General features: G+C 49.0%; 1 protein-coding gene across 3 annotated transcripts in view; it reads right to left on the bottom strand.

The window, feature by feature from the left end:
- The window catches only part of LOC146871825 (ATP-dependent chromatin remodeler CHD8-like), a 3,469,548-nt gene that overhangs the window by 1,856,246 nt on the left and 1,588,000 nt on the right, over positions 1–25,302 (bottom strand). For all 3 annotated transcript variants that reach the window (XM_085651762.1, XM_085651758.1, XM_085651757.1), the window contains 2 exons: positions 1,676–1,852; positions 1,010–1,153 (listed from right to left, as the gene is read on the bottom strand). In XM_085651762.1, coding sequence (XP_085507888.1) covers positions 1,010–1,153; positions 1,676–1,852 — 321 coding nt within the window. The remainder of the gene's footprint in view (positions 1–1,009; positions 1,154–1,675; positions 1,853–25,302) is intronic.

The following is a 25,302-nucleotide window of genomic DNA, read 5'->3' as shown; positions in this document are numbered from 1 at the left end:
CGGAGTAGAAAAAGTAATCCCTAAAGTAATCTGAAAAGTAATCTAACAATTTCCACTGTATTTATAAACCTGTAACAAAGTCATTTTCATTCAGCTTGCTTGTATTGTACAACCTGCCTTGAAAATTACCATTTACACTTACTGTACCAGGGTTGCTTGGTTCTTGAAAATAAATATAACTACATAACATTTTTTCACAAACCAATTGGTCTGTGTTCAGTCCTTGAGTGTGTGACATCATTTGCTGCCTGAGTGTGTACAACAAATCCTTAACACTGTCCTCTGATAAAGCCTTACTGCTTGACCAGACTACCACAAATAGAGAGTAAGGTGTTATCTACTTGTACCTCTGCCTACCTTTGGGGTTCCACTGGACTCTGTGCACGCTATACCTCATTTTGGTATTGTATATACAGAGCCAGCTTCCTACTACAGCGCCATACAGCACACACAGAAGGGTAATGAGAGCTGGGTAGATTTTACATGGTTCCTCATACCTCCAGAAGATCGATATAACCAACAGTAACCCCAAACTCTGGCACGAAGAGGCTGCAATGGTCCTTTGAGGTGGGGGGCGAGATAAACTAGTGTGTGCAGAGAGGCAGCAATGGCCCTTCACTATGGGGGATAAACTATTGTGAGCAAGGCTCTACTGTTGAGTGCCTACAATTAACATAGGGCATCTCTAGGAGTCTCGCACACTTTAATGTCCACCGAAAAAACACAAGGCAGGCCAGAAACCACTAAATTGGCAAGAAAGCACAGATTTTCCAAGTCACGTGAAGACTTTTTTCCCTACATCCATTTTCTACTTAATTTACCACTATAGGGAAGGAATGGAGTTCAAGGCCTTTGCATTATTTTTCAAATGTCAGATATGAAAGGCAGTTATGGGTTGATATTCAAATTTGTCGATACTTTTTCTCTCACAATTCAATCACGGTTGGGAATAAATACCACACCAAAAGAAAGCAAATCTACATATCAGTGCAAACAGTATGAATATTACCTGCTCCTCAGTCTTCAGGTCACCAAAGTCTTTCAGGAATTCAGACTCGGAGGGGAACTGTGATGGCTCTAGAAAGTGCAGCAAGCTGAAAAGTTCCTCAACAGTGTTCTGCAAAGGTGTGCCAGTCAGCAGGACTTTGTGTTCCTAGAGATATAGAAGAGAAAGCCTATCAGGACAAAAAGAGAATAAAGACTTTGGTTTTCGACCTGGAGGAGAGGGGCAAGACACCTCAAAGACTGAACATGTCGGGGTTTCAAGGGGTTAGTTTAACAATAGCATCTTAATAGGAAACAAGAGGTCAGCATGCAGTAAGGAAATAGGTCAGTCTAAGGCCCTTGTGCGGATGTACATGCCAACTGGGTTCAAATTCAAAGCTCTACAATGACAATGTAGAGGTACTGATAGTTTAAATCAAGGGCGTCCCTCACACAAGGAATAAAAGCAGGAAGTAAGGTGGTTACATTAGAGTTAGTACTAAGCAAAATCCATGTGGAAGCGGTTTTCTCACACTCCACCACTACAGCCACTATGGCAATCTGTTTGAGGCCACTGGCCTGATGCATCTCTACTCTGCTTTCATGATGTTCATCAAGATGCAGATCCAGGTGTTAAAGGCAGTAAATTCCTTATACTTATGACCTATTTTTAGACATCCCAAAAACATACCAGGTCCATGTGCTTGAGGCTGTCCAAAAGCTTGCAGTTGCGGTTCTTCAACCTGTGGGCCTCATCAATGATCACGCAGCGCCACTCGATCTCACGCAGCTCAGGGCAGTCAGACAACACCATCTCAAAAGTGGTAATGAGGGCATCAAACTTATATGCACCGGGAATGAGACGGTCCTAAAGAGGAGGCACAAAAATATATATATATTAATCAAAATGTGTTCGGCTTTTGCAGAAGAATCTGTTTTGAGAATGAAGATGAACATCTAAAACTATTGTAGGAAAGTGCCCTTTTTGCATGGTTGCTGTAGGAAAGTATGATCTGCTTTTATGTATACCCCCGGTTTTTGCTTGATTTAATGCTGTTTCTGACTAGTTTGTTGGAATCCTGCCAACCAGCACCCCAGTCTCTCTGCTTTCTCCCCTAAATTAGTTTGGTAAGTACTTGGGTACATCCCACATTGGACACTAATGTAACCTTATCAGTCCCTAGTATATGGTACTATGGTACCTGGGGTATAGGTACACCCGGGGCCCCCTTGGACTGAAGCATGCATTATTCCACCCATGGGAGACCACTCAATTTGTAACTACAGACCTGCCATTGCAGCCTCTAACTTGGTGCTAGCACAACTTACGAAAGGGAATGTGCTACTTACCAGTATGCATCTGTTCTTGGCATGTAGAGCTGCAGAGTCACACACTTAGGATAGTAGATCGCCATCTGGTGTTGGGCTCGGATGCTTGCAGGTTGTTGTCGTCTTCGGAAGAAGTCTTTGGTCACGAGATAGGGGACTCCTACCTTGGACGACAGTGCGCATGGGCATCAACCCCATCGTTAGATTGTTTTTCGCCATGATGGGAAATGATGGAGTTTGTAGAAAAGAGAGAGATGTCCATGTGTGTTGTCTAAGTAAGACAATGCTGGAACAGATACAGGTCCCGGGGAGGTGGGTGGGCGTGTGTTACTCTGCAGCTCTACATGCCAAGAACAGATGCATACTGGTAAGTAGCATATTACGTTCAAGGCATATGAGCTGCAGATCACACACTTAGGATAGACTATATAGCAGTATCTCCCCTAGCGGTGGTCACCTGTATCAGTTGCAGCAGTTTGAAATAAAGTTTTAAGGACAGCCTGACCCACAGAAGCTTGTTGCTTTGCTTGCACGTCAACACAATAGTGTTTAGTGAAGGTGTGTGTTGTAGACCATGTGGCTGCCTTACAAATATCTTCTACGGGAATGTTTCTTAAGAATGCCATGGAAGTCCCTATTTTGCGTGTGGAATGCGCTCTAGGGGGAACCGTTAGTGTGCGTTTAGCCTTGTGGTAGCATATTTGGATACATTTAACTATCCACCTGGCTATACCCGATTTGGAAATGGGGTTGCCTTTATGTGGTGGTGAGAAAGCAACAAACAATTGTTTTGTTTTGCGGAATGATTTGGTTCTGTCAATTTAGTAAAGAAGGACTCTTGACATCTAAGGTATGAAGAGCTCTTTCAGCTACCGAGTCGGGATTTGGGAAGAACACTGGTAGCTCTACTGATTGGTTAAGATGAAACGGAGATATGACTTTTGGAAGGAATTTCGGGTTTGATAGCGATAAGGAAAGCCACTTTCCATGTGACGAACTGTAGTTCGCATTTATGCAGAGGTTCAAATGGGGGTCCCATGAGCTTTGTAAGAACAATGTTTAGATTCCACACTGGAGAGGGTGGTAATCTGGGAGGAATAATTCTTTTTAGTCCTTCCATGAAGGCTTTGATCGCAGGTACTCTAAAGAGTGACAAGTGTTGTCTATTTTGTAAGTAGGCTGCTAATGCTGCTAGGTGGAGACGTTTGGATGAGTATGCCAAATTACATCTTTGCAAGTGCAGTAAGTAGCAAATGATGTCCTGGATGGATGCATCCAGTGGGTTTATATGATTGTTAGTGCAGTAAATGGCAAATCTTTTCCATTTTGCAGCGTAGCAGGCTCTAGTGGTAGGTCGTCTGGCCTCTCATAATATTCATGCAGTCTGGTGGTAGGTTGAGATAACTAAACTCTAGGATTTCAGGAGCCAGATTGCCAGGTTCAGTTGACCTGGATCTGGGTGTCTGATTTCTCCATGGTTCTGGGTTAATAAGGACGGGGAGAGATGCAGTTTTTGGTGGGGCACTAGCGAGAGTTCCAGTAGTGTTGGGAACCAAGGTTGGCGTGCCCATGTGGGAGCTACTAAAATCAGTTTGAAAGACTGTTGCCTGAGCTTGCGTACCACTTATGGAATGAGTGGGAGAGGCGGAAAAGCGTACGCTAATCTGCCTGACCAGTTCATCCATATTGCATTGCCCTTTGACTCCGGGTGGGGAAACCTGGCGACGAAGGTTGGGCATTTTGCGTTTTCGTGTGTGGCGAACAGATCTATGTCAGGTTGGCCCCATTGTTGGAAAAAGGGTATTAGAACTTGGGGATGTAGTTCCCATTTGGGGATCTGTTGAGTCTGTCGACTTAACAGATCGGCAATCTGATTGTGAACCCATGGAAGGTGTTCTGCAAGTAGGTATATTTTCTGGGGAATGGCCCATCTCCAAATGTTCTGTGCGAGCTGGGACAGCTGGATAGAATGTGTGCCTCCTTGTTTCTGTATGTAATACATGGCTGTCATGTTGTCTGTCCGAATGAGGACAGTTTTGTTTTGGAAATGTAGTTGGAATGATTTTAGTGCTAGGAACACTGCTAGTAGTTCCAGGTAATTGATATGGAGCATTTTTGTGGCCGAGGAGGTGGGCTCCCCATCCTGTGAGCGATGCGTCCGTTGTTAGCACTATCTGTGTAAGAGGCTCTAGGAACGGCCGCCCTTTGGAGAGGTTTGTTATGTTCCACCATTTGAGAGAGCGATGTGTGCAGCTGTCCACCAACACCAGATCCGTAAGTTGTCCGAGAGCCTGGTTCCACTGACGTGCTAGACATTCTTGCAAGGGGCGCATTTGAAGTCTGGCATAAGGCACAATGAAGATACACGACGCCATCATGCCTATGAGTTGCATGAACACTCTTGCTGGAAGAGAGTGTTGGATTTGGAATTTTGCGATAAGAGCTTGCATATTGGCTATCCTGGCTGGATTGGGATATGCTCAGGCTGTGGAGGTGTTTATTGTGGCTCCTAGATACTGATGTATGTGAGCAGGTTGGAGGTGAGATTTGGGATAATATATTGTGAATCCCAAGTTGTGTAAAATTTGGATAGTTTGGTGAGTGTGTAGGACACACTTGTTGAATGACTTGGCTTTTATTAGCCAGTCGTCTAGATACGGGAAGACATGAATTTGTTGCCGTCTGAGATGTGCTGCTACTACTGCTAGACATTTTGTGAATACTCTGGGTGCGGTTGTTACCCCGAATGGGAGGACTGTAAACTAGTAGTGTTGTCCGTCCACCACAAACCTTAAATACCTCCTGTGGGCAAAATGTATGGGAATGTGGCAGTAGGCGTCCTTGAGATCTAGTGTGGTAAGGAAATCGCCTTGTTGCAGTAGTGGGAGCACTTGTTGAAGAGTGATCATATGGAAATGATCCGAGTTGATATACAGATTTAGGGGTCTGAGGTCGAGTATTGGTCTTAGAGTCCCGTCCTTTTTGGGGATTAGAAAGTAGAGTGAATATACCCCTGTACCCTGATGTTCTAAGGGAACTGGTTCTATTGCGTGCTTTTGAAGCAATGAGAGAACCTCTTGTTTGAGGAGTGTAAGATGATTTTGTGACATGGAACGCTGTTTGGGTGGTATATGTGGGGGGTAGTTGTGAGTTCCAGGCAGTAACATAACCATACTGGATAATTTGTCTTACCCACTTGTCTGTTGTGATGGAGTTCCAGACAGGTAGGAACTGTGTTAGTCTTCCCCCGACCAGAGTGGAATGGTCTGGGGAGAGTGGAGGAAAGTCACAGTTTTGTGGCAGGGGATGTGCGAGTGTTATTATTACCTCGACCTCGCCCCTTGTTGTTTCCTCTGTATCCGCCTCTAAAATATCCTCTACTGGGGGAGGTGTGTGTGGTGGTTTTGAATGTAGAGGAGGTGTCCGTTCCAATATTTATGGAGGTTCCTCTATAGAAGGAGCACCGAAAGGAGCCACGTGGTTGGGGAGATTGTAATGCTCCCATGGACTTAGACGTCTGTGGCCTTTTTCATTTTTTCAAGGGCAGCGTCTACTGCTGGCCCAAAGAGCTGTTCCTGATTGAATGGCTGACTAAGTATGGTAGTTTGTACCTCTGGCTTAAAGCCTGAGATGCGTAGCCATGCATGTCGTCGAAGGAGCACACTTGTGTTAATTGCTCTAGAGGCGGTGTCTGCGGCGTCAAGTGCACATTTAATTGCTGCATTTGAAATGAGCTTTCCCTCCTGAATGAGGTCATTTGCCTGGGTTTTGTATTGGTCGGGCAGATGTTGTAAGAGAGTCTCTAATTGATCGTAGTGGGCCCTGTCGTAGCGTGCTAGTAGGGCGTGGGTGTTGGCAATACGCCAGTGATTAGCGGCTTGTGCTGCTACTCTTTTGCCAGAGGCTTCTAATAGTTTGGATTCTTTGTCTGGGGGTGGTGTATCTCCTGTGGTTTGGGAGTTGGCGCGTTTCTGAGCATTGGAAACGACCAAAGAATCCAAAGGGAGTTGGCCCTTGATGTAGTTAGGATCTTCGGGAGCAGGCCTATATTTCTTTTCGATTCGTGGGTTGAGAACCCTGGCACGAACGGGGTCTTTAAAGACTTCGGGGGCGTGTTTTATGACTCCTTTAATCATGGGCAGAATTTGTACAGACTTTTGAGACTGTTCGAAAGTGTCTAATAGGAAGTCTTCCTCTGGTGCGTCTGAGTGCATTGTGATGCCGTGGTATATTGCTGCTCTATTTAATAACTGTCCAAACCCCAGGTGATCGTCAGGAGGCGATGGTTTTGAGGGATATGGCTGAGGGTCAGGCATGCCTGGTAAGGGGAATGCCCAATCATCCAACGGTGAGATGTCTGGATCAGTGAACGGATCATTAGGATCACCTCCTAGGTCATCATAATCATCCTGTGGTGGTGGTGTATGAGATGGAGAGGGTATAGGTAATGGTGGTGTAGGCAGAGGGAGTGGGATAGGAGGCAGTATAGGAGAGGAAGGAGGGATAGAAGATGTTAAAAGTCCTTCCTATTTACAGGAACTGGGGCAGGTGGTGTGTCCAGCTTCCGTTTTTTACATGGCACCGCGGTGACATGTCCAGTCTTGGGGTTGATATAGATCTTTTTCTGCCTTGGGTCTGGATGAAAAAGTTCTTGTTCTTCAGGAACAGTCTTTGGTACCGATTTTTTCGGTTCCGATCGAGGTTTTGGTTGATCGGTAGCGTGTTTGGCTTTAGGAGGCGTATGAGAGTCCTGAGCCAATGGTTTCGGTACCCATGATGGTTTCGGTGCCGATGTGGTTTTCGGAGCCGAAGGTGCATCTGTGGGCTTGGGAACCTTTGGTGCCGGAGTGTCTATTGGCCTTGGTGTTTTCGGGGCCGAGGGCTTCGGAGCCAATTTCGGTGCCGAGTGGTCTTTTGTCTTCGGTGCAGATGGTGCCGGTTGGACAATGACATGCGGTCTGCTCGGTCCCGAGCTACCGGAAGGCTTATGTTTCTTCGGAGCCGAGCCTGGAGGCGGGGCATCTGAAGGATGTTTTCGGTCTCGACTGGGGCCAGCAGGCGAAGTCTTGACCAATGCCTTTAGTTTTGGTGGGGTTGGGGCAGGGGCAGTAGTACTCACACGTTGCCCAGAAGTGATGGGGTCGTCTGAGTCGTCTGCTTCGGAAATTATTTGCAGATCTTCGGAATCTTCTTCCGGGACATCGGGGCCTTCATCAAAGATGTCCTCTGGTTCCGGAGCTGGTCTCTGTGCCATGATGTGGCGTCGAGCCCTTCAATCCCGAATGGTCATTTTGGATCGAAAGGATGCGCAGGCTGGACAGCTGGACTGGTCGTGTTCCGGTGATAAACACAGGTTGCAGACTTTGTGGTGGTCACTGTGCGGAAATTTTGCTCCACACTGGGGGCATTTTTTGAACGGCGACTTTTCCATGAGCCGTAGGCCTCACGGCGTGGATAGGCCCAGCGGCCCGCATCGACGTCCGGTATCAAGCCGATGTAATCGGATGTCGAGGATGAAGGTGTTTTGATGTTTTGTTTTGAAGTTTTTCGCTTCAAAAAGCTTGGAATTGACATTTCCAACCGGAGCAGAAAAGTTGCATCCGAACCAAATGGCGGAAAAAAACAATCTAACGATGGAGTTGATGCCCATGCGCACTGTCGTCCAAGGGAGGAGTCACCTATCTCGTGATCAAAGACTTCTTCCGAAGACGACAACAACCTACAAGCATCCGAGCCCAACACCAGTTGGCGATCTACTATCCTAAGTGTATGATCTGCAGCTCATATGCCTCGAACATATAGGTTTCCCTATATCTAAGGTCACTGCACTTAAAACCTCTAAGTCACCCCTAAGGCAGGCCTTTCAATCCTGAAAGCAGGGTGCTCGGTTCTAAGTGCGAGGGTGCCCCTGCATGAGCAGGACACCACTATACCCTATGTAGTCCATTCTCCTGGGTTGTGAGACAGTCATATAATATATAGAGGGGTACCGAGTCATTATGCGGTAACCATCTCGAAACTGTAACAAATCCTATCATGTTTGGTATCAAACATGTTGGAATCATACAACCTCACCGTAAACAGTGTGGGAGGTATGATTCCATGCACCGCAAAGCTCCTTGGGGAGGCCTTCTGTGCTCCTGGTTCCAGTCTTCCAGACCCGGTCAGCAAGTTAGGGCTGCTGCCAGCCAGAGACCCGTTTCTCCCCTCCTGTTGCTACGCCAAGCTCAGCCAGGGCAAGGAAGAACAATAGGTATCCTATCACAGGGAGGTAAGACAACCTCCAAGACAGGGTTTAGAGTATTGTGGCAGGGTGGGGGCATTTGCCAGTGCCACATAGTCTGCATGCAGGGCACACTTGGTGCACTGAATGCATAGTCCAGGCCAAACCAGTTCAGGAAGACATTGGCTTCCACTCTGGCACGAAACTGGACAAAGGACAGGGGAGTATACCAAGGACACCTGAATTGTCCTAACCCTTTACTTAGGGTATTCAAGAGCTTACCTGGGGGTGGGTGTAGGAAGCTGGGTTTCTGACTACTGATGCATTCTGACTTGATGTGCCCTGGGTCCCTGCCAATAAGGTTTCCATGGCCTTTGTTCTTTACCAAAACTGTACCTTGTACCCCCAATTGGCACCTCTCTGGCCATGTCAGTCCCTTGTAAAAGATACCATGGGTACCAAGGGAACTGTAGTCAGGGAACGCCTCTGGGACATTTGGTATCAAACTTCTCAGCACATTAAACACACACTTAAACCAGTGTGGGATTTAATGGAAAATGCACACAGAGGGCATCTTAAAGATGCCCCCTGAAAAACGACCAGCGTCTGATGGATTCCCTAACTGGTACACACCAGCCTACCACAACGAGACATGTTTCGGGACCCCTCGGGTGGGAGCCTTCGCTCCCTGAGCCCAGAAACAAAGCCTATCCTGGGCGAGGTGTTCCCACGGACCCCTAAAACGCCCCCTAAATAAAGTATTGAGGGGGACACCCTGAACAGAGAAGTGAGACGAGAAACTACAAGAAGAAATGAAGGACCAAACAGCCATGACGAAGCTAAATAGAGGAGGACGCCCACTGACTTGGCCCCAGCCCTACCGGCCTGCTCCCCCCTCGAACATGCAGAAGCGAAACTCCGGTGTGTCCTGCAGCCAGCAACCTCAAGAATCTAGAGGACCTGCCCTGGCTTCCAAAGAAAAGACTTTGTCTTCCGTGAACACCGGATTTGTTCACCAACAGACCCCAGCTCTGGCAAAATTCATGAGTCTGCACCACTCTGCACCCGTCGCCCACGGCCTGGGTTTGAGTGGTCTAACACCATGAGGAGGTCCCCCCGGCGATCCTGACCGGAGATCCAGTGATCCTTGACCTGCCTCCAGCCGACTCCTGCAGCCTCAATCCAGAAGGTCCCCACAACCAGAAGCTGCTAAAAAGATCCGACCCTAAAAGACAGCTCTGATCCCGACACCCGACGGCCTTGGGTGGCCCAACCGACAGTGTCTAGCCTACCCCCAGCATCCCAACTTACCTCTCCAAGTGGTGGTCGCATCCAGAAGACCTTTGTCCCCGAGCCTGCGGTGTCTTGCGAACCGGAGACTCTCCATTGAAAGTAAAAGGGCACCCGACGACAAAACAGCACCCTGCACCCGGACGCCCTAATAGCGTGGAGGGTGTACCTTTGGTGCTAACTTGAACCCCCATTTGCCCCGAGCGTTAAGTCCAGTAGCTTTGCTCCCACAACCTTGTGGCCTGCTCGTGAGCAGCCACCAACCGGAGGCCCCCTATCCCCCGTTGGATAACAACTCCCACAAACTTGTACTTACATGTAAACTGTTAATTTTTCTCCATAGGAATACATTTAGTGGAGTTGGTTTTATACGAGAACTTGAAAAACTGCAAACAACTAAAAACTGCTTTACTTACCTTTTCTCTAGGAAATGTCACAGTGTGATATTTAGGCACATCACACTGAGTAGACAACGTAATCGATAATGTAATCTGAAATGTAATCAAAAGTAATTTCCAATATATTGAAAAGATTCACAAACCTGTAACTAAGACATTTTCATTCAGCTTGCTTGTATTGTTCAACCTGCTTCGAAAAGTCCCATTTACACTCACTGTACCAGGTTGCTTGGTTCTAGAATATATATATAAACTACATAAAATTTTTACACAAACAAATTGGTCTGAGTTCAGTCCTTGAGTGTGTAACATCATTTGCTGCCTGAGTGTGTGCAACAAATGCTTAACACTACCCACTGATAAAGCCTTACTGCTCGCCCACACTACCACAAATAAAGAGTAAGGTGCTGTGAGAAAGTGCTCTCTTCCTTGCATGGTATGCCTGTAAGAAAGTGGCTCTGTATATACTGCACCAAAGTAAGCTACAGTGTGCACAGAGTCCACAGTCCACAGAGGTTTGGCAGAGGCTAAAGTTAGATATAACCTTACTCTCTAAAGTGGTAGCTTGGTCGAGCAGTAAGGCAGCATCAGAGGACAGTGTATAGTGGGCTTTAGGAGGAACAGATAATGTAAGTTTTGCTTTGTGGTAGCAAATTTGTATGCATTTGACAATCCACCTAGCTATCCCAGATTTTGATATGGGGTTGCCCTTGTGTGGTGGTGAGAAAGATACAAATAGTTGTTTGGTCTTACAAAAAGGTTGTGTTCTTTCTATGTAGTACAGAAGTGCTCTTTTGACATCTAAGGTGTGAAGAGCTCATTGTGCGACTGTTTGTGGCTGCGAGAAGAATACAGGCAGCTCCACAGATTGATTGAGGTGGAAGGGAGAAATGACTTTAGGGAGGAATTTAGGATTAGTTCGGAGAACAACCTTATTATGATGCATCTGCAGAAAGGGTTCCTGAATAGTTAGTGCTTGTAGTTCGCTAACTCTGCGTAGAGAAGTAATGGCTACTAGGAAAGCAGTTTTCCATGTTAAGAATTGTAGCTCACATTTATGTAGAGGTTCAAACGGAGGTCCCATTAGTCTTGTGCGAACGTTGTTTAAATTCCACCCAGGTGAAGGTGGTACTCTGGGAGGAATTATTCTTTTGAGTCCCTCCATAAAGGCCTTTATGGCAGGTACTCTGAAAAGTGATAGATGCTGTCTATTTTGTAGATATGCTGCTATGGCAGCAAGATGCAGTCTGATAGACGTGTAGGCTAAGTTGCTTCTTTAGAGATGTAGTAAGTAGCCAATGAGGTGTTGGATAGACACATCTAGGGGATCAGTGTTGTTGTTATGACAGTATATTACACATCGTTTCCACTTGGCTGCATAGCATGCTCTAGTGGTAGGCAGTCTAGCTTCTTTGATGACATTCATACAGTCAGGAGGAAGGTGAAGGTAACCAAATTCTAGGACTTCAGGAGCCAGATCGCTAGGTTGAGCTGTGCTGGGTCTGGGTGTTGGATCTCTCCATGGTTCTGGGTTAAGAGGCATGGAGAGAGGTGTAATTTTTGGTGCGGAACTACGGAGAGTTCCAGCAATGTGATGTACCATGGTTGTCTGGCCCAAGTTGGAGCAACTAGGATGAGCGTCAAGGAGTGTTGCTGTAGTTTGCACACCACTAATGGAATGAGTGGGAGAGGCGGAAAAGCATACGCAAGTCTGCCTTACCAGTTCATCCATATCGCATTGCCTTTGGACAATGGGTGAGGATACTTGGCGGCTAGGTTTGGGCATTTGGCGCTTTCTTGGGTGGCGAAGAGATCCATCTGTGGTTGCCCCAACATCTGAAAAAACGGTTGAAGAACTTGCGGATGAAGTTCTCACTCGTGGAGTTGTTGTGTTTGACGGCTCAACAGATCGGCTATTGTGTTTTGGACTCCTGGGACATGTTGGTCTAGGCGAAAAATGTTCTGAGGTATAGCCCACCTTCATATGCTCTGAGCGAGCTGAGAGAGCTGCAGAGTGTGTGTCCCGCCTTGTTTCTGTATAGAATACATGTTGTCCGTGCAGACTAAGACAGCTTTGCCTGATATGTGTTTTTGAAATGCTTTTAAGGCTAGGAATATGAGGTGTCCACCTGCCCTGCATGGTGTGATGTAGTAGGTGAGCTCCCCAGCCGGAGAGCGATGCATCCGCTGTGATAACTATTTGAGGAATCGGCTCTAGGAACTGTCGCCCTTTGGAAAGGTTCTTGGTGTTCCACCACTGCAGACAACGATGGGTACGACCGTCCACCAACACCAGATCTGTTAGCAGACCTTGAGCCTGGTTTCATTGGCGAGCAAGCACTCTTGGAGAGGACGCATCCCTATGAGTTGCATGAACACTCGAGCTGGAAGAGAATGTTGCGGTTGGAATTTGGTGAGAAGAGCTTGTATGCTTGCTATCCTGGCGGGAGTGGGATAGGCTAGTGCCCTTGAGGTGTCGATCGTGGCATCGAGGTATTGTTGCGTGTGGGACGGTTGCAGCTGGGACTTGGGGTGGTTTATTGTGAACCCCAGGTAGTGAAGTTGTTGAATAGTGGTGCGAGAGTGTTGTACACACTGATTGTATGAGCTGGCTTTTATGAGCCAGTCGTCTAGATATGGGAAGACGTGGAGGTGTTTTTTTCTTAGGTGTGCTGCCACCACCGCTAGGCACTTGGTAAACACTCTTGGTGCTGTGGTGACTCCGAATGGGAGTACTTTGAATTGATAGTGCTGACCGTCCACTACGAATCTGAGATATTTCCTGTGAGCGCTGTGAATGGGAATGTGGAAATAGGCATCCTTGAGGTCTAGGGTAGCAAGGAAGTCACCCTGTGAAAGCAGAGGAAGGACCTGCTGAAGTCTGACCATGTGGAAATGGTCTGAGTGTATGTATAGGTTTAGGGGTCTGAGGTCTAAAATAGGCCTTAGAGAGCCATCCTTTTTTGGTATGAGAAAATAGAGGGAGTAAACTCCCTTATTTTGTTGGTGCAGGGGAATGAATATGCTACTTACCAGTGTGCATCTGTTCTTGGCATGTAGGGCTGCTGACATTCATATCTGTGCATAGATCGCCGCCTAGTGTTGGGTCCGGATGATTGCACATTGTTGTCCTGGAAGAGTCTTCGAAGTATCACGAGATAGGTGACTCCTCCCCTGGACCATAGTGCGCATGGACATCCTCTCCATCCTTAGATTGTTTTTCGCCATTGTGGCAGTGATGGAGTAGATACAGCAAGTGATGACCATGCTATACAGTAATTCTGAGTGCTGCAGCCGCTACAGGCGCCGGGGAGGAGGGTGGGCGATATGAATGTCAGCAGCCCTACATGCCAAGAACAGATGCATACTGGTAAGTAGCATATTCAGTTTGAGGCATGTGGGCTGCTGAATTCATATCTGTGCATAGAATACATAGCAGTACCTCCATTAGCGGCGGCTACCCGTGCCAGCTGCAGCAGTCTGAAAAAGAGTTTTGAGAACAGCCTGTCCTACAGCTGCCTGCTGTTTTGAGTGTACATCTACACAGTAGTGTTTGGTAAATGTATGTATAGTGGACCATGTGGCTGATCTACATATTTCCTGTAAAGGAATGTTTCCTAGGAAAGCCATGGAGGCCCCTAACTTACGTGTTGAGTGGGCTCGTGGGGGAATCGTTAATGTGCGTTTAGCTTTTTGATAGCAAATTTTAATACATTTAACGATCCATCTGGCTATACCTGCTTTGGAAATGGCGTTGCCCTTGTGTTGTGGAGAAAAGGCAACGAAAAGTTGTTTTGTTTTCCTAAAGTCCTTAGTTCTGTCTATATAGTACATGAGGGCCCTCTTTACATCTAGTGTATGGAGCATTCTCTCTGTGACATTCTGTGGATTTTGAAAGAAAACAGGCAGTTCAATAGTTTGATTCATGTGGAACTGCGATATCACTTTGGGCATGAATTTGGGGTTGGTACGTAGTACAACCCTGTTTGCGTGAACCTGTATGAATGGCTCTTGAATGGTTAGTGCCTGGAGTTCACTAACTCTTCTTAACGAAGTGATTGCCACTAGGAAGGCTACTTTCCAGGTGAGGAATTGAATCTCACATGAATGGAGAGGTTCAAAGGGTGGACCCATTAATCTGGTGAGGACCAAATTGAGGTTCCACACCGGTGCCGGTGGGTGTCTTGGGGGGATTACTCGTTTGAGTCCCTCCAAGAAGGCTTTGATGGCAGGCACTCTGAATAAAGAGAGGTGCTGCCTGTTTTGGAGATAGGCTGCTATCGCGGTTAAATGGATACGTATTGAGTTGTATGCCAGATTGCATCGGTATAGGTGTAGGAGGTAACAGATGATGTTTTGAATGGATGCGTCCAGCGGGTTAATGTCATTGTTGTTGCAGTAAATGACAAACCTTTTCCATTTAGCCGCATAGCAAGCTCTGGTAGTGGGTCTCCTGGCCTCCTTGATGATCTCCATACAATCAGGTGGCAGGTTTAGGTAGCCAAACTCTAAGACTTCAGGAGCCAGATTGCCAGGTTCAGCTGTTGCGGATCTGGGTGCTGAATTTCGCCATGGTTCTGCGTTAAAAGTGCGGGTTTGATCCGCAGCCTTTGATGCGGCACCACGGAAAGTTCTAGAAAGGTGGTGTACCATGGTTGGCGCGCCCATGTGGGAGCAACTAGGATGAGTGTCAGTGAGTGTTGTCGCAGTTTGCATGCCACCAGCGGTATTAATGGCGCTGGGGGAAAAACGTACGCAAATCTGCCGGACCAGTTCATCCATATCGCATTGCCCTGTGATTGTGGATGTGGGAACCTGGCGGCAAAGCTTTGGCATTTTGCGTTTGTTTGTGGCGAATAGGTCTATCTCTGGATGACCCCACTGCTGGAAGTACGGTTGGAGTACTGACGGATGTAGCTCCCACTCGTGCATCTGGTGGCTGTGTCTGCTGAGCAGGTCCGCCATCTGGTTGTCCTTGCCGGGGAGGTGTTCCGCCATGAGGAATATGTTCCTCTGAATGGCCCACTTCCACATGCTCTGAGCCAGATGAGACAACTGTGGAGAGTGTGTTCCTCCCTGCTTCTGTATGTAGTACATGGCAGTCATGTTGTCCATCCGGATCAACACGACTTTGTTGCACAAGTGTACTTTGAATGCCTTCATGGCTAGGAAGATTGCCATCAGTTCCAGAACGTTGATGTGCATCTTCTTTTGTTGCGTTGTCCATAGTCCCTGCACTGTGTAAGTGAGTACATGAGCTCCCCAACCCTGGAGAGAGGCGTCCGCTGTCAGTATTATTTGTGGAACAGGCTCTTGGAACGGTCGGCCCTTGCAAAGGTTTTGTGGATTCCACCAATGCAGAGAGTTGTATGCCCGACCGCTCACCAACACTAGGTCTTTTAATTGCCCGTGAGCCTGATTCCATTGACGTGCCAAGCAATCCTGAAGCGGGCGCATGTGTAGTCTCGCGTGCGGGACTATGAAAATGCAGGAGGCCATCATGCCTATCAACTGCATGAACACTCGCGCAGGAAGGGAGTGTTGGGGTTTGAACTTTGAGATCAGCAGTTGCATGCTGTTGATCCTCACTAAATTTGGCTGAGCTGTGGCTGCCAGAGTGTTTATGGTCGCGCCCAGGTACTGTCGTACGTGTGCGGGTCGGAGATGTGATTTTGGGTAATTTAGTGAGAATCCCAGACTGTGAAGAAGGTGAATGGTGAGGGACATGTGGCTGGAACATTGCTGGGCTGACTTTGCCTGAACAAGCCAGTCGTCTAGGTAAGGGAAGACGTGAATGTGTTGTCTCCGTAGATGTGCAGCCACTGTTGCTAGGCACTTGGTAAAGACCCTGGGCGCTGTTGTTACTCCGAAGGGGAGAACTTTGAATTGATAGTGATGTCCCTGAATAGTGAACCTGAGATATTTCCTGTGTGATGGGTTTATGGGTATGTGGAAATACGCATCTTTTAGGTCCAGTGTGGCTAGGAAGTCTCCCTGACTGAGGAGCGGAAGAACCTGCTGTAGGGTGAGCATATGGAAATGCTCTGAGAGAATGTATTGGTTGAGGTGTCTCAGGTCTAGTATAGGTCTGAGCGACCCGTCCTTTTTTGGGATTAAGAAGTACAGAGAGTACACCCCTGTCCCCTGCTGGTTGACGGGCACGACCTCTATTGCACCTTTTTGCAGCATACTTAGCACTTCCTGCTGCAATAATGCCAAGTACTCTACGGACATAGGACGGTGCTTTGGAGGTATGTTGGGTGGAGTGGACGTTAATTCGAGACAGTAACCGTGCTGGATAATGTCCCTGACCCACCTGTCTGTGGTGATGGTTTTTCACGCTGACAGGAACCGTTGGAGTCTCCCCCCGACAGGTGTTATGTGGTCGGGGGGAAGGGAGAGGGCTTCACTGTTTGTTTTTGGGGGAGGACCTGGTGTTGCCGTAACCACGTCCTCTGCCCTTGGTGCTGGAGCCACGATATCCACCTCTGTTGGTTTTATCATAGGTACTTTGTGTGCCCCCTTTAGTGTACTGCTGCTGTGACCCCTGACCTCTAGCTGCTCCTCTATTCCCGGGGCGACGAAAGGAGCCACTACGAAACTGCTGCGTCTGCAGAGCCCCCATTGATTTCGCAGTGTCAGTGTCTTTTTTAATTTTCTCGAGGGTAGTGTCAACTTCAGGGCCAAATAGATAGTCTGGGTTGACCGGCTGATTTAAGATATTGTTCTGAATCTCCGGCTTGAAGCCTGAGATTCTCAACCATGCATGCCTTCTCAACATGACGCTTGTGTTGATTGCCCTCGCCGCTGTGTCGGCTGCATCCAGTGCGCACTTGATGGATGCATTGGTAAGGAGTTGTCCCTCTCTGATGAGGAGCTCCGCAGCCTCTTTATATTCATCTGGCAAATGTTGGAGTAGTGATTCTAGTGTGTCGTAGTGGGACCTATCATAACGGGCCAGGAGTGCCTGTGTGTTGGCAATGCGCCAGATGTTTGCCGCTTGCGCTGCAATCCGTTTGCCTGATGTCTCCAGCACTTTGGACTCCTTGTCTGGGGGAGGAGCATCACCTGTTGTTTGTGAGTGGGCTCTTTTGCGAGCATTAGCAACCACCATGGAGTCCAAAGGTAACTGACCCCTAATGTACATAGGCTCTCCGGGTGCAGGCTTGTATTTTTTTTCAATCCTGGGGTTTAGCACCCGTGCCCTGGTTGTTTCTTTAAAAATTTCTTTGGCAGGTTTGAGAACTCCTTTTAACATGGGCAGAGTTTTGACAGTGTCAGATTGGAGTTCTACTCCATGATTGGCAGCAGCCCGTTCTATGAGGGCATTAAAGGCAGCAGTGTCCTCTGGGGGAGATGTCTTTATGTTATAAAGCTGCGTGTCATGGGTATCTGGTGCGGTACCCTGGTCTGTGGGGTCATCCCATGCCTGATCTGGGTCTTGCAGGTGATCATCAGGATCGACATCCCCAGGGTAGGTGGTATCATCCCCTACATAGTCCTCTACTGCATCTGCCTCTGAAGGCGTAGGAGAAAAGGACGGTGGATCCTGATGGAAGGGTTGAAAGTGTTCATGATGCACTGGCTCCGACCCTGCCGGCAATTTGTGTTTGAGAGGAATTTTGTAGGAGTCCAATCCCCTCTCTGGCGTGAGTTTCCGCTTGCGGAGCATCAACCTACCAGTGTTGGCGTCGATAAATCGTGGCTGCGAAGGCTCGAAATCTGTTTGTCCAGTGGATGGGGACTGTGTCTGGCGGACACGTGTCCGAATCTCGAACAGTTTCGGCGCCGTGGGCGGCGGCAACCCAAACGTGATGTTGGTCGGCGCCGAGGGTGCTTTCGAAGCCTTGTGCGTGTCGGGACCCGACGTAGAGTGGAGGGCTGCCCGTTCTCTGATGCGTTGCAACGATGCCGAGACCTGTTGCACGGTGAACGCAGATGGCTCTTTGGAGCCGGTCGGCACCTTGGAGATAGGCGTCGAAGCGGCACCCGACTTCTTTGCAGCCATGGGGTCATCGATCCGAAGGGAGGTATCGACGCTCGTTGGAGTCGATGACTTGGCAGGCGCCGCCGTCTTCGACGTCGACGCAGACGGGGTGGCCACCTTGACTTTGGTGGTTGGGGCCGATGTCTTCGGTGCCAGAGGCCGAGGCGCCTTGTGGGGACCGAGGGCCTTCTTCTTTGGCTCGGCACCCGTATCCGCTGCGGTGAGCTCGGCACCGAAATCCCTTTTTGCGCGGTCGGAGCCGATGACCTTTGCCGGCGTCGAAGGAGTGGAGGGCTTCGAGCCGATCACAACCAGTTTCACTTTCGGTTTCGATGGAACTGGTGCGATGGAAGGTTTCGGTTTCGCTGAAGGGAATCCAGTCGTCTTCGATAATAATGGCTCTTGTGAAATGTTCGAGGCCGGGCCTGAAGGCGGGGCCGAAGAACCGTGAGATTGATCTTGGGTAAGGCCCGAAGGCGATCCCTCGACCTAAGCCTCATGAAGACGTATGTTTTCGGCCTCCGTATCGACGGGTTGGCCTAGCTCCTCGCTGGAGCTATCTTCCTCGGCCCCAAAGGCCTCATCGTAGTCTCCTACCTCTTCGACGACGACTTCTCTCTGAAAGATCACCTCATCGTCGTCTTCCGATCGGGAGTCGTGTTCGGAAGCGGGGCTGGAGTCTACGTCTTCCACGCTCTCGGCGACCTCGTCTTCGGTGCTAAAGATGTTGGCCGGGGCAGGCTGCGCCTCCAATCTCGCCGCCCGTCGATTCCGGAGAGTCTTCTTCGAGCGGAATCGGGCACAGGCCATACATTTCGACTCATCGTGATCCGGTGAGAGACATTTGTTGCATACCGGGTGGACGTCGATGTGTGGGTATTTCGCGTGGCATAAAGGACACCGTTTGAATGGAGTCCTCGATTCCATCGTCGATCGAAGTTCGATGTTCGGACCAAGCGGATCCGAAAAGCTGGAAGAAGGTGCTAAAGCACTAAAGAAACTAGTCGCCACCGAACAGGAACAGTACCGACGATAACTAAAGGCCTTTTGGCCTTAAACTGAATTTTCCTAACTTGAGCTAAGACAAGCACATCCGAACCCAATGGCGGAAAAAAACAATCTAAGGATGGAGAGGATGCCCATGCGCACTATGGTCCAGGGGAGGAGTCACCTATCTCGTGATACTTCGAAGACTCTTCCAGGACAACAATGTGCAATCATCCGGACCCAACACTAGGCGGCGATCTATGCACAGATATGAATTCAGCAGCCCACATGCCTCGAACCTGGTTCTATTGCACTTTTTTGTAGGAGGGAGATTACCTCCTGCTTTAGCAGTAACAGATGTTCTTGTGACATTGGACGCTGTTTGGGTGGTATGGCTGGGGGGGAAGATGTTAGTCTGAGACAGTAGCCTGATTGAATTATCTGTTGCACCAACCTGTCTGAAGTGATGTTTGCCCAGGAAGGGAGGAATTGGTGGAGTCTTCCCCCGACCGGAGTGGAATGGTTTGGGGGAAGTGGAGGCAGAGCGGGAGGAGTTGTTTTTGCCTCTGCCCTTGCTGTTCCCCCTGTAACCACCCCTTTGGTAACCTCTAGTATGGTGGATTGGGTGGGAGGCTTGTAAGAAGTGGAGTGGCTATCAGCAGAGTAGCCCCTGTGGGTGCTTCTGAAGGATGAGGGACTGGGAGCTTGCGACTGCAACGCTCCCATAGATTTGGCTGTGTCTGTATCCTTTCATTTTGTCAAGTGATACGTCCACATTAGGGCCAACTAGGTGTTGCTCATCGAATGACTGATTGAGTATGGAACTCTGGACTTCAGGTTTAAAACCTGAGATGCGTAACCAGGCATGCCTATGCAAAAGGACACTGGTGTTTATTGCCCTTGAGGCGGTATCTGCCACATCTAAGACACAACGGATGGAGATGTTAGTGATGGTTTTGCCTTCCTGTATGAGTTCATTGGCCCCGTTTTTATACCTGTCAGGGAGGTGCTGCATTATGGACTCGAGTTCATCATAATGTGCCCTGTCATACCTGGCTAACAGCGCTTGGGTATTAGCAATGCACCATATGTTTGCTGCTTGTGACGCTGTTAGTTCGCCAGAGGCGTCCAGGAGTTTAGATTCCTTATGTGGTGGTGGTGCGTCACCTGATGTTTGGGAATTGGCACTCTTCCTTGCATTAGAGACTACCAAGGAGTCTAGAGGTGCGGGGCCTTTAATGTAAGCTCGATCAGTAAGAGCAGCCTTATACTTTTTTTCTATTCTCGGGTTAATGACTCGAGCCCTGACTGGGTTTTTAAAGATCTCTGGTGCATGCTTAATGATCCTTTAAGCATGGGTAAAATTGAGGTGGACCTTTGTGTGGTGTCAAAAGTGTCCATGAGAACATCTTCCTCCACTGGGTCTGTATGAAGGGCAACCCCGTGGTACTGGGCAGCTCTGTGAAGGAGCCGGTTGAAGCCAATATTGTCCTCTGGAGGGAAGGCCTGGAGGGATAGATGTCATCCTGTGGGGTGTAAGGGACGTCTGGGACACTATAATCATCCCAGGGGTCTAGGGAGCCAGTAGGGGTAGGGTCCCCTAGGGGTTGATCGTCCGCACCTCCCCCTGCATCATCTGAGATGTTATCATCTACTGGAGTAGGAGATGGTGTAGGAGAGCGGTGTGGTGGGGGAGGAGGAGGAAGAAGAAGAAAAGGGATCCTTAATGGAGAGGTAGCAAAGTCTCTCTTTTTCGGTGGTGGAGCCGGTGCAGGCCTATCTAGGGGTCTTTTCTTGATGCTAAGCATTAAGTGACCAGTCTTAGGATCCTTCACAAGAGTCTTTTGGGTAGGATCTGGACGAAACAGTTCTTCTGTGGGAGGCAGATCCTTCGGAGTCGACTGCTTTGGTGGCGTAAGCTTTTTCGGCACCGACTCTGTAGCCGTTCTAGGTTTGGAACCATGCAGTTTTGCAGTGTCTTTGTCCTATGGAATCTGTTATTTTTCCGGTTCCGAGGTCTTTGGCTTCGAAGAATTGGAGTCGGGGCCCCTTTGTGGTCGTTTATTGATCGGCTCCGTGGGTGCTGTCGGTACCGAGGAACCGGTGCTAGCCTTCGACGCAGAGTGCTTAGATGTCGAAGCAGCGGTCGGCGTAGATGAGGAAGAGGACGTCTTCTTTTTCAGCACCGACTGTAGGCTGACTCGAGCCTGAGTCACCTAATGGCTTAGTAGGCTTCTTTACCTGGCCCGAAGGTGGGGCATGGGAAGCAGTCTCTCGATGTGCACCTGGACCCGAAGGTGAAGGTGGTACCGAAGCCTTTTTTGATAGTGTCGAGGGGGGGTTTGGGTCGGGGTCGAAGTCTGTACTCACGGCCCTCTGAGCTGGAGTGATGTTCTCGACGTGGGAGTCATCTGCTGTGGAGGCGCTGATGAGGCCTTCTTCGACCCGACCTTGCTCTGGAACACAGACGCCTTCTTGGAAGATGTCGTCGGGGATCGAAGATGACGAGCGAGCCATTGTTCTTCTTCGTCAGTCCCGGATCGTCTTCTTGGAGCGGAAGGAGGCGCAAGCTGGACAGTCTCTGGCCTCGTGCTCCGGTGAGAGGCAGAGGTTGCACACCTCATGCAGGTCGGTGTGGGGAAACTCCACCCACATCAAGGACACTTTTTGAATGGCGTCCTTTCCATGAGCCGGAGATGAGGCCCAGGTAGGCCCGAAGTTGAAGGGTCGCGTGGATTGGGAAAACGCGATCGAAACAATACCGTCAAGAAGGGAAGGATTGCGTGTCGAAAAAGAAACCGTTAACGGTTCCCAACTGGAGCGCGAGAACACATCCGAGCCCGATGGCGGAAAAAAAACAATCTGAGGATGGAGCCGATGCCCATGCGCACTATGATCCAAAGGAGGAGCCACCTACCTCGTGACTTCCAAAGACTTTCCAAGACAAAAACAAGTGCAAACATACGGGCCCAACAACAGATGCCTATCTTTGCATAGTGTGTAATCTGCAGCTCATATGCCTCGAACAGTGAGTTATCGGCTTTTGGGTAAGTACTCGACTGGCAGAGTTAAGGTTCTGGGCATAGACTCAGGGATCTCCCAGGGTCAGGTAGGTACAGTTGTTACACCCTCAGCGGCACAGGGGCAGCCGTGTGCCGAGAGAGTTAGGCCCAATGTTAGCCTAAGGCGGGCAGGGGGCCTTTGGTTGGTGGCTGCTAGCAGGCAGGCCACGCGTCTGTGGGAGCTGGGCTCCTGGTCACTCACTCAGGGCAAGTGGGGAAGAAAAATAGGACAGAGGTTGCACTCCCACGGGCACTCAGGCGGCTGGGTGCAGGGTGCTTTGGAGCAGTCGGGCGCTCAATGGATTTCAAGCTCTAAGACGAAAAAAAGGCTGCAAGCTCGGGGATGAGGATTCTTCAAGTGCGACCACCACTTTCGAGAGGCAAGTTGGGAAGATGTAGGTTAGGTAGGCACCCAGGAGCTGGGAACTGGGGATCGCAGGGCGCCGGGGTGTCTTATCGCGTCGGGGAATCATACCCTCAGCTGGTCGCGGTTGGAGGGGTTCCTGGTTCTGAGGCTGCAGGCGTCGTCAGGAGCATCGAGGTGGGTCCTTGGGTGCTGGATTCTTGGTCACAGTCGCCGGGGGGACGTCCTCCTGGTCTTTGTCCACTCCGGCACAGGCCAGCCTTGGCGGGTGCAGAGTGTGCAGGAGTCGCGGTTCCTGGTTGGCACCAGGGGCTTGTTACTTGCTTTGAGCAGAACCACTGCTCGTGGGAGTCCCAGTCTTTTAGAGTCACAAGGCAGTCAGGTCCTCCGGGGGTTTTGAGGTTGCTGACCACTGGTGATGCCGGGTTTTAGCAGGAGCAGGTTCAAGGGTCGACAGGCCGGTAGGGCTGGGGCCAAGTCAGTTGGTGTTGTCCTCTTGTTAGCAGCTGCACGGCAGGTCTTCTTTCTTCTTGTTCTTCTTGCTTGTTACGGTTCGGGATCTGAGGAAGGAAGGTTCAGGGTGCCTCTAAATACAAAATCTAGGGGTGTTACAGGTAGGTAGAGGTCAGGGACCAATGGGTCCCTTCCTTGGGGTGGGCACAACCCCTATCCTGCCACTATCCAGTGGGAGGGGGCAGGAGCCTAATCCTGATTGGGCAGGGCTCCCCATCCTCAAGATGGCGGGAGCCCGGACTTGTGCTTCACCTCGCCTCCCCCACCTGAGGGGTGGGGTTGGCAGAGGCTGGCACAACACCTTTCCTCACTTGGGCTTTGCCGTCAGTCTTCCTGCCTGAGTGGGGGTCAGAACTGGTGGAGGCCAGTTGCTGAGTACAGCAAGTGGCCTGGAGAAGCTCACAAAGGCGGCATGCCTTTGAAGCTTCCCCTGCCCAACCTGGGGGAGGAGACCTAGCACCTCGCCCAGGATGTGCATTGTTGCAGGCCCAGGAGTGCGGATGGCTCTCTACCCAGGGATCCATCAACATGTCTGCTGTGTGGCAGCCTCTCAGATAGGACGTGGATTGTGGGTTAGGTTCAGGGGGTGTGAGAAAGTGGCTCTGTATATGCTGTTCCCAAATAGGTACGGGGTGTACAGAGTCCACAGTCCCCAGAGATTCGGCAGAGGCTAAAGTTTGATATAACCTTACTCTCTAAAGTGGTAGCTTGGTCGAGCAGTAAGTATCATTGGACAGTGTAAAGCATTTTGATGTACACACTCAGTCAGCAAATGGTCTCTCACACTCAAGAACTGAACTCTAGGCCAATGGTTTATATATAAAAAAATATATGCTAGTTTTATTTTAGAACCAACAATTGGTATTAAAATAAACTTTCTCAGAATGAGATGCTTTATATAAATACTTTTGCAATATGCAATTGGCTTTTGTAGAAAGTTACCAGTGGTTGCAATAGGCAACACAATTTTAAACACAATAATGCATTGAGTTCAATGGAAGTTTCAAGTTATTTGCAGTAGATAACTTTTTGGATTACTTTTGGAATTCCAGGACTGGATCTTAAATTCAGTCCTGGGACAGTACTTAAAAACAAGTGATAAAAGTCGACTTAATTACTGTGATGATTTTTAGACAATATTTTTCTATTTTAAAAGTTGACAGAAAATATTTCATAGAAAACAGTCAATGATTCCCTATGGAAGAAAATTCAAGTTGCAGGTATAGTATGTTCTCGTTACTTTTGTAATCCAGTACTGGTGCCTAGACTCAGTACTGGGACCTTTATCCAAAACAGGTAAGTAATTACGTTTTCACAATTTATATGATTTTTAAAGAATATTTAAAGTTGGCAGAAATCGGCACTTAGAAGAAATTTCACTGAAAAACAGTCAATGGTTTCCTATGGAAGAAAATTGGGTTACTGGTAAGTACGGTTGTGACTATTTCTCAATGCTGGGGACCAAGATCCAGCACTGTGAGCTCACCTAATAGCAGGTGAGTATTTTAGTTTGTTACTCGGCTGATTATTGGTGAATATTTTAGGTTTAGAAAAGTCCACACAGAAGAAATTTCAGGAAAAACCAGACAATGTTACCCTATGGAGGAAATTGAGTTATCGGCTTTAAGGTAAGTACTCGACTGGCAGAGTTAAGGTTCTGGGCATAAACTCAGGGGTCTCCCAGGGTCAGGTAGGTACAGTTATTACACCCTCAGAGGCACAGGGGCAGCCGGGTGCAGAGAGAGTTAGGCCCAATGTTATCCCATGGGAGGCAGGGGGGCCTTGGTTGGTGGCTGCTATCAGGCCACGCGGCTGTGGGAGCTGGGCTCCTGGTCACTTACTCGGGGCAAGTGGGGAAGTAGATGGGTGCAGAGGTTACACTGCCAGGGCCACTCGGCGGCTGGGTGCAGGTTGCTTTTGAGCCTTTGGGCGCTCAATTGATTTCTATAGGAAAGCTCCGGTTTAGAAAAAGACTGCAAGCTTGGGGACGAAGATTCTTCAGGTGCCACCACCACTTCGAGAGGTAAGTTAGGTAGTTGGAGGATAGGTAGGTACCCCGGGATTGGGCACAGGGGGCCGCGGGGCACCGGGTGCAGGGGTGCCTTTTGGTGTCGGGAAATCTTACCCTCTGTTGATCGCGGTTGGGGGGCACCTGGTTCTGAGGC

This window comes from Triturus cristatus, chromosome 1_1, assembly GCF_964204655.1.
Source record: "Triturus cristatus chromosome 1_1, aTriCri1.1, whole genome shotgun sequence".
In the NCBI taxonomy this organism is placed as follows: domain Eukaryota; kingdom Metazoa; phylum Chordata; class Amphibia; order Caudata; family Salamandridae; genus Triturus; species Triturus cristatus.
This window is presented reverse-complemented; position numbering and strand designations above follow the sequence as displayed.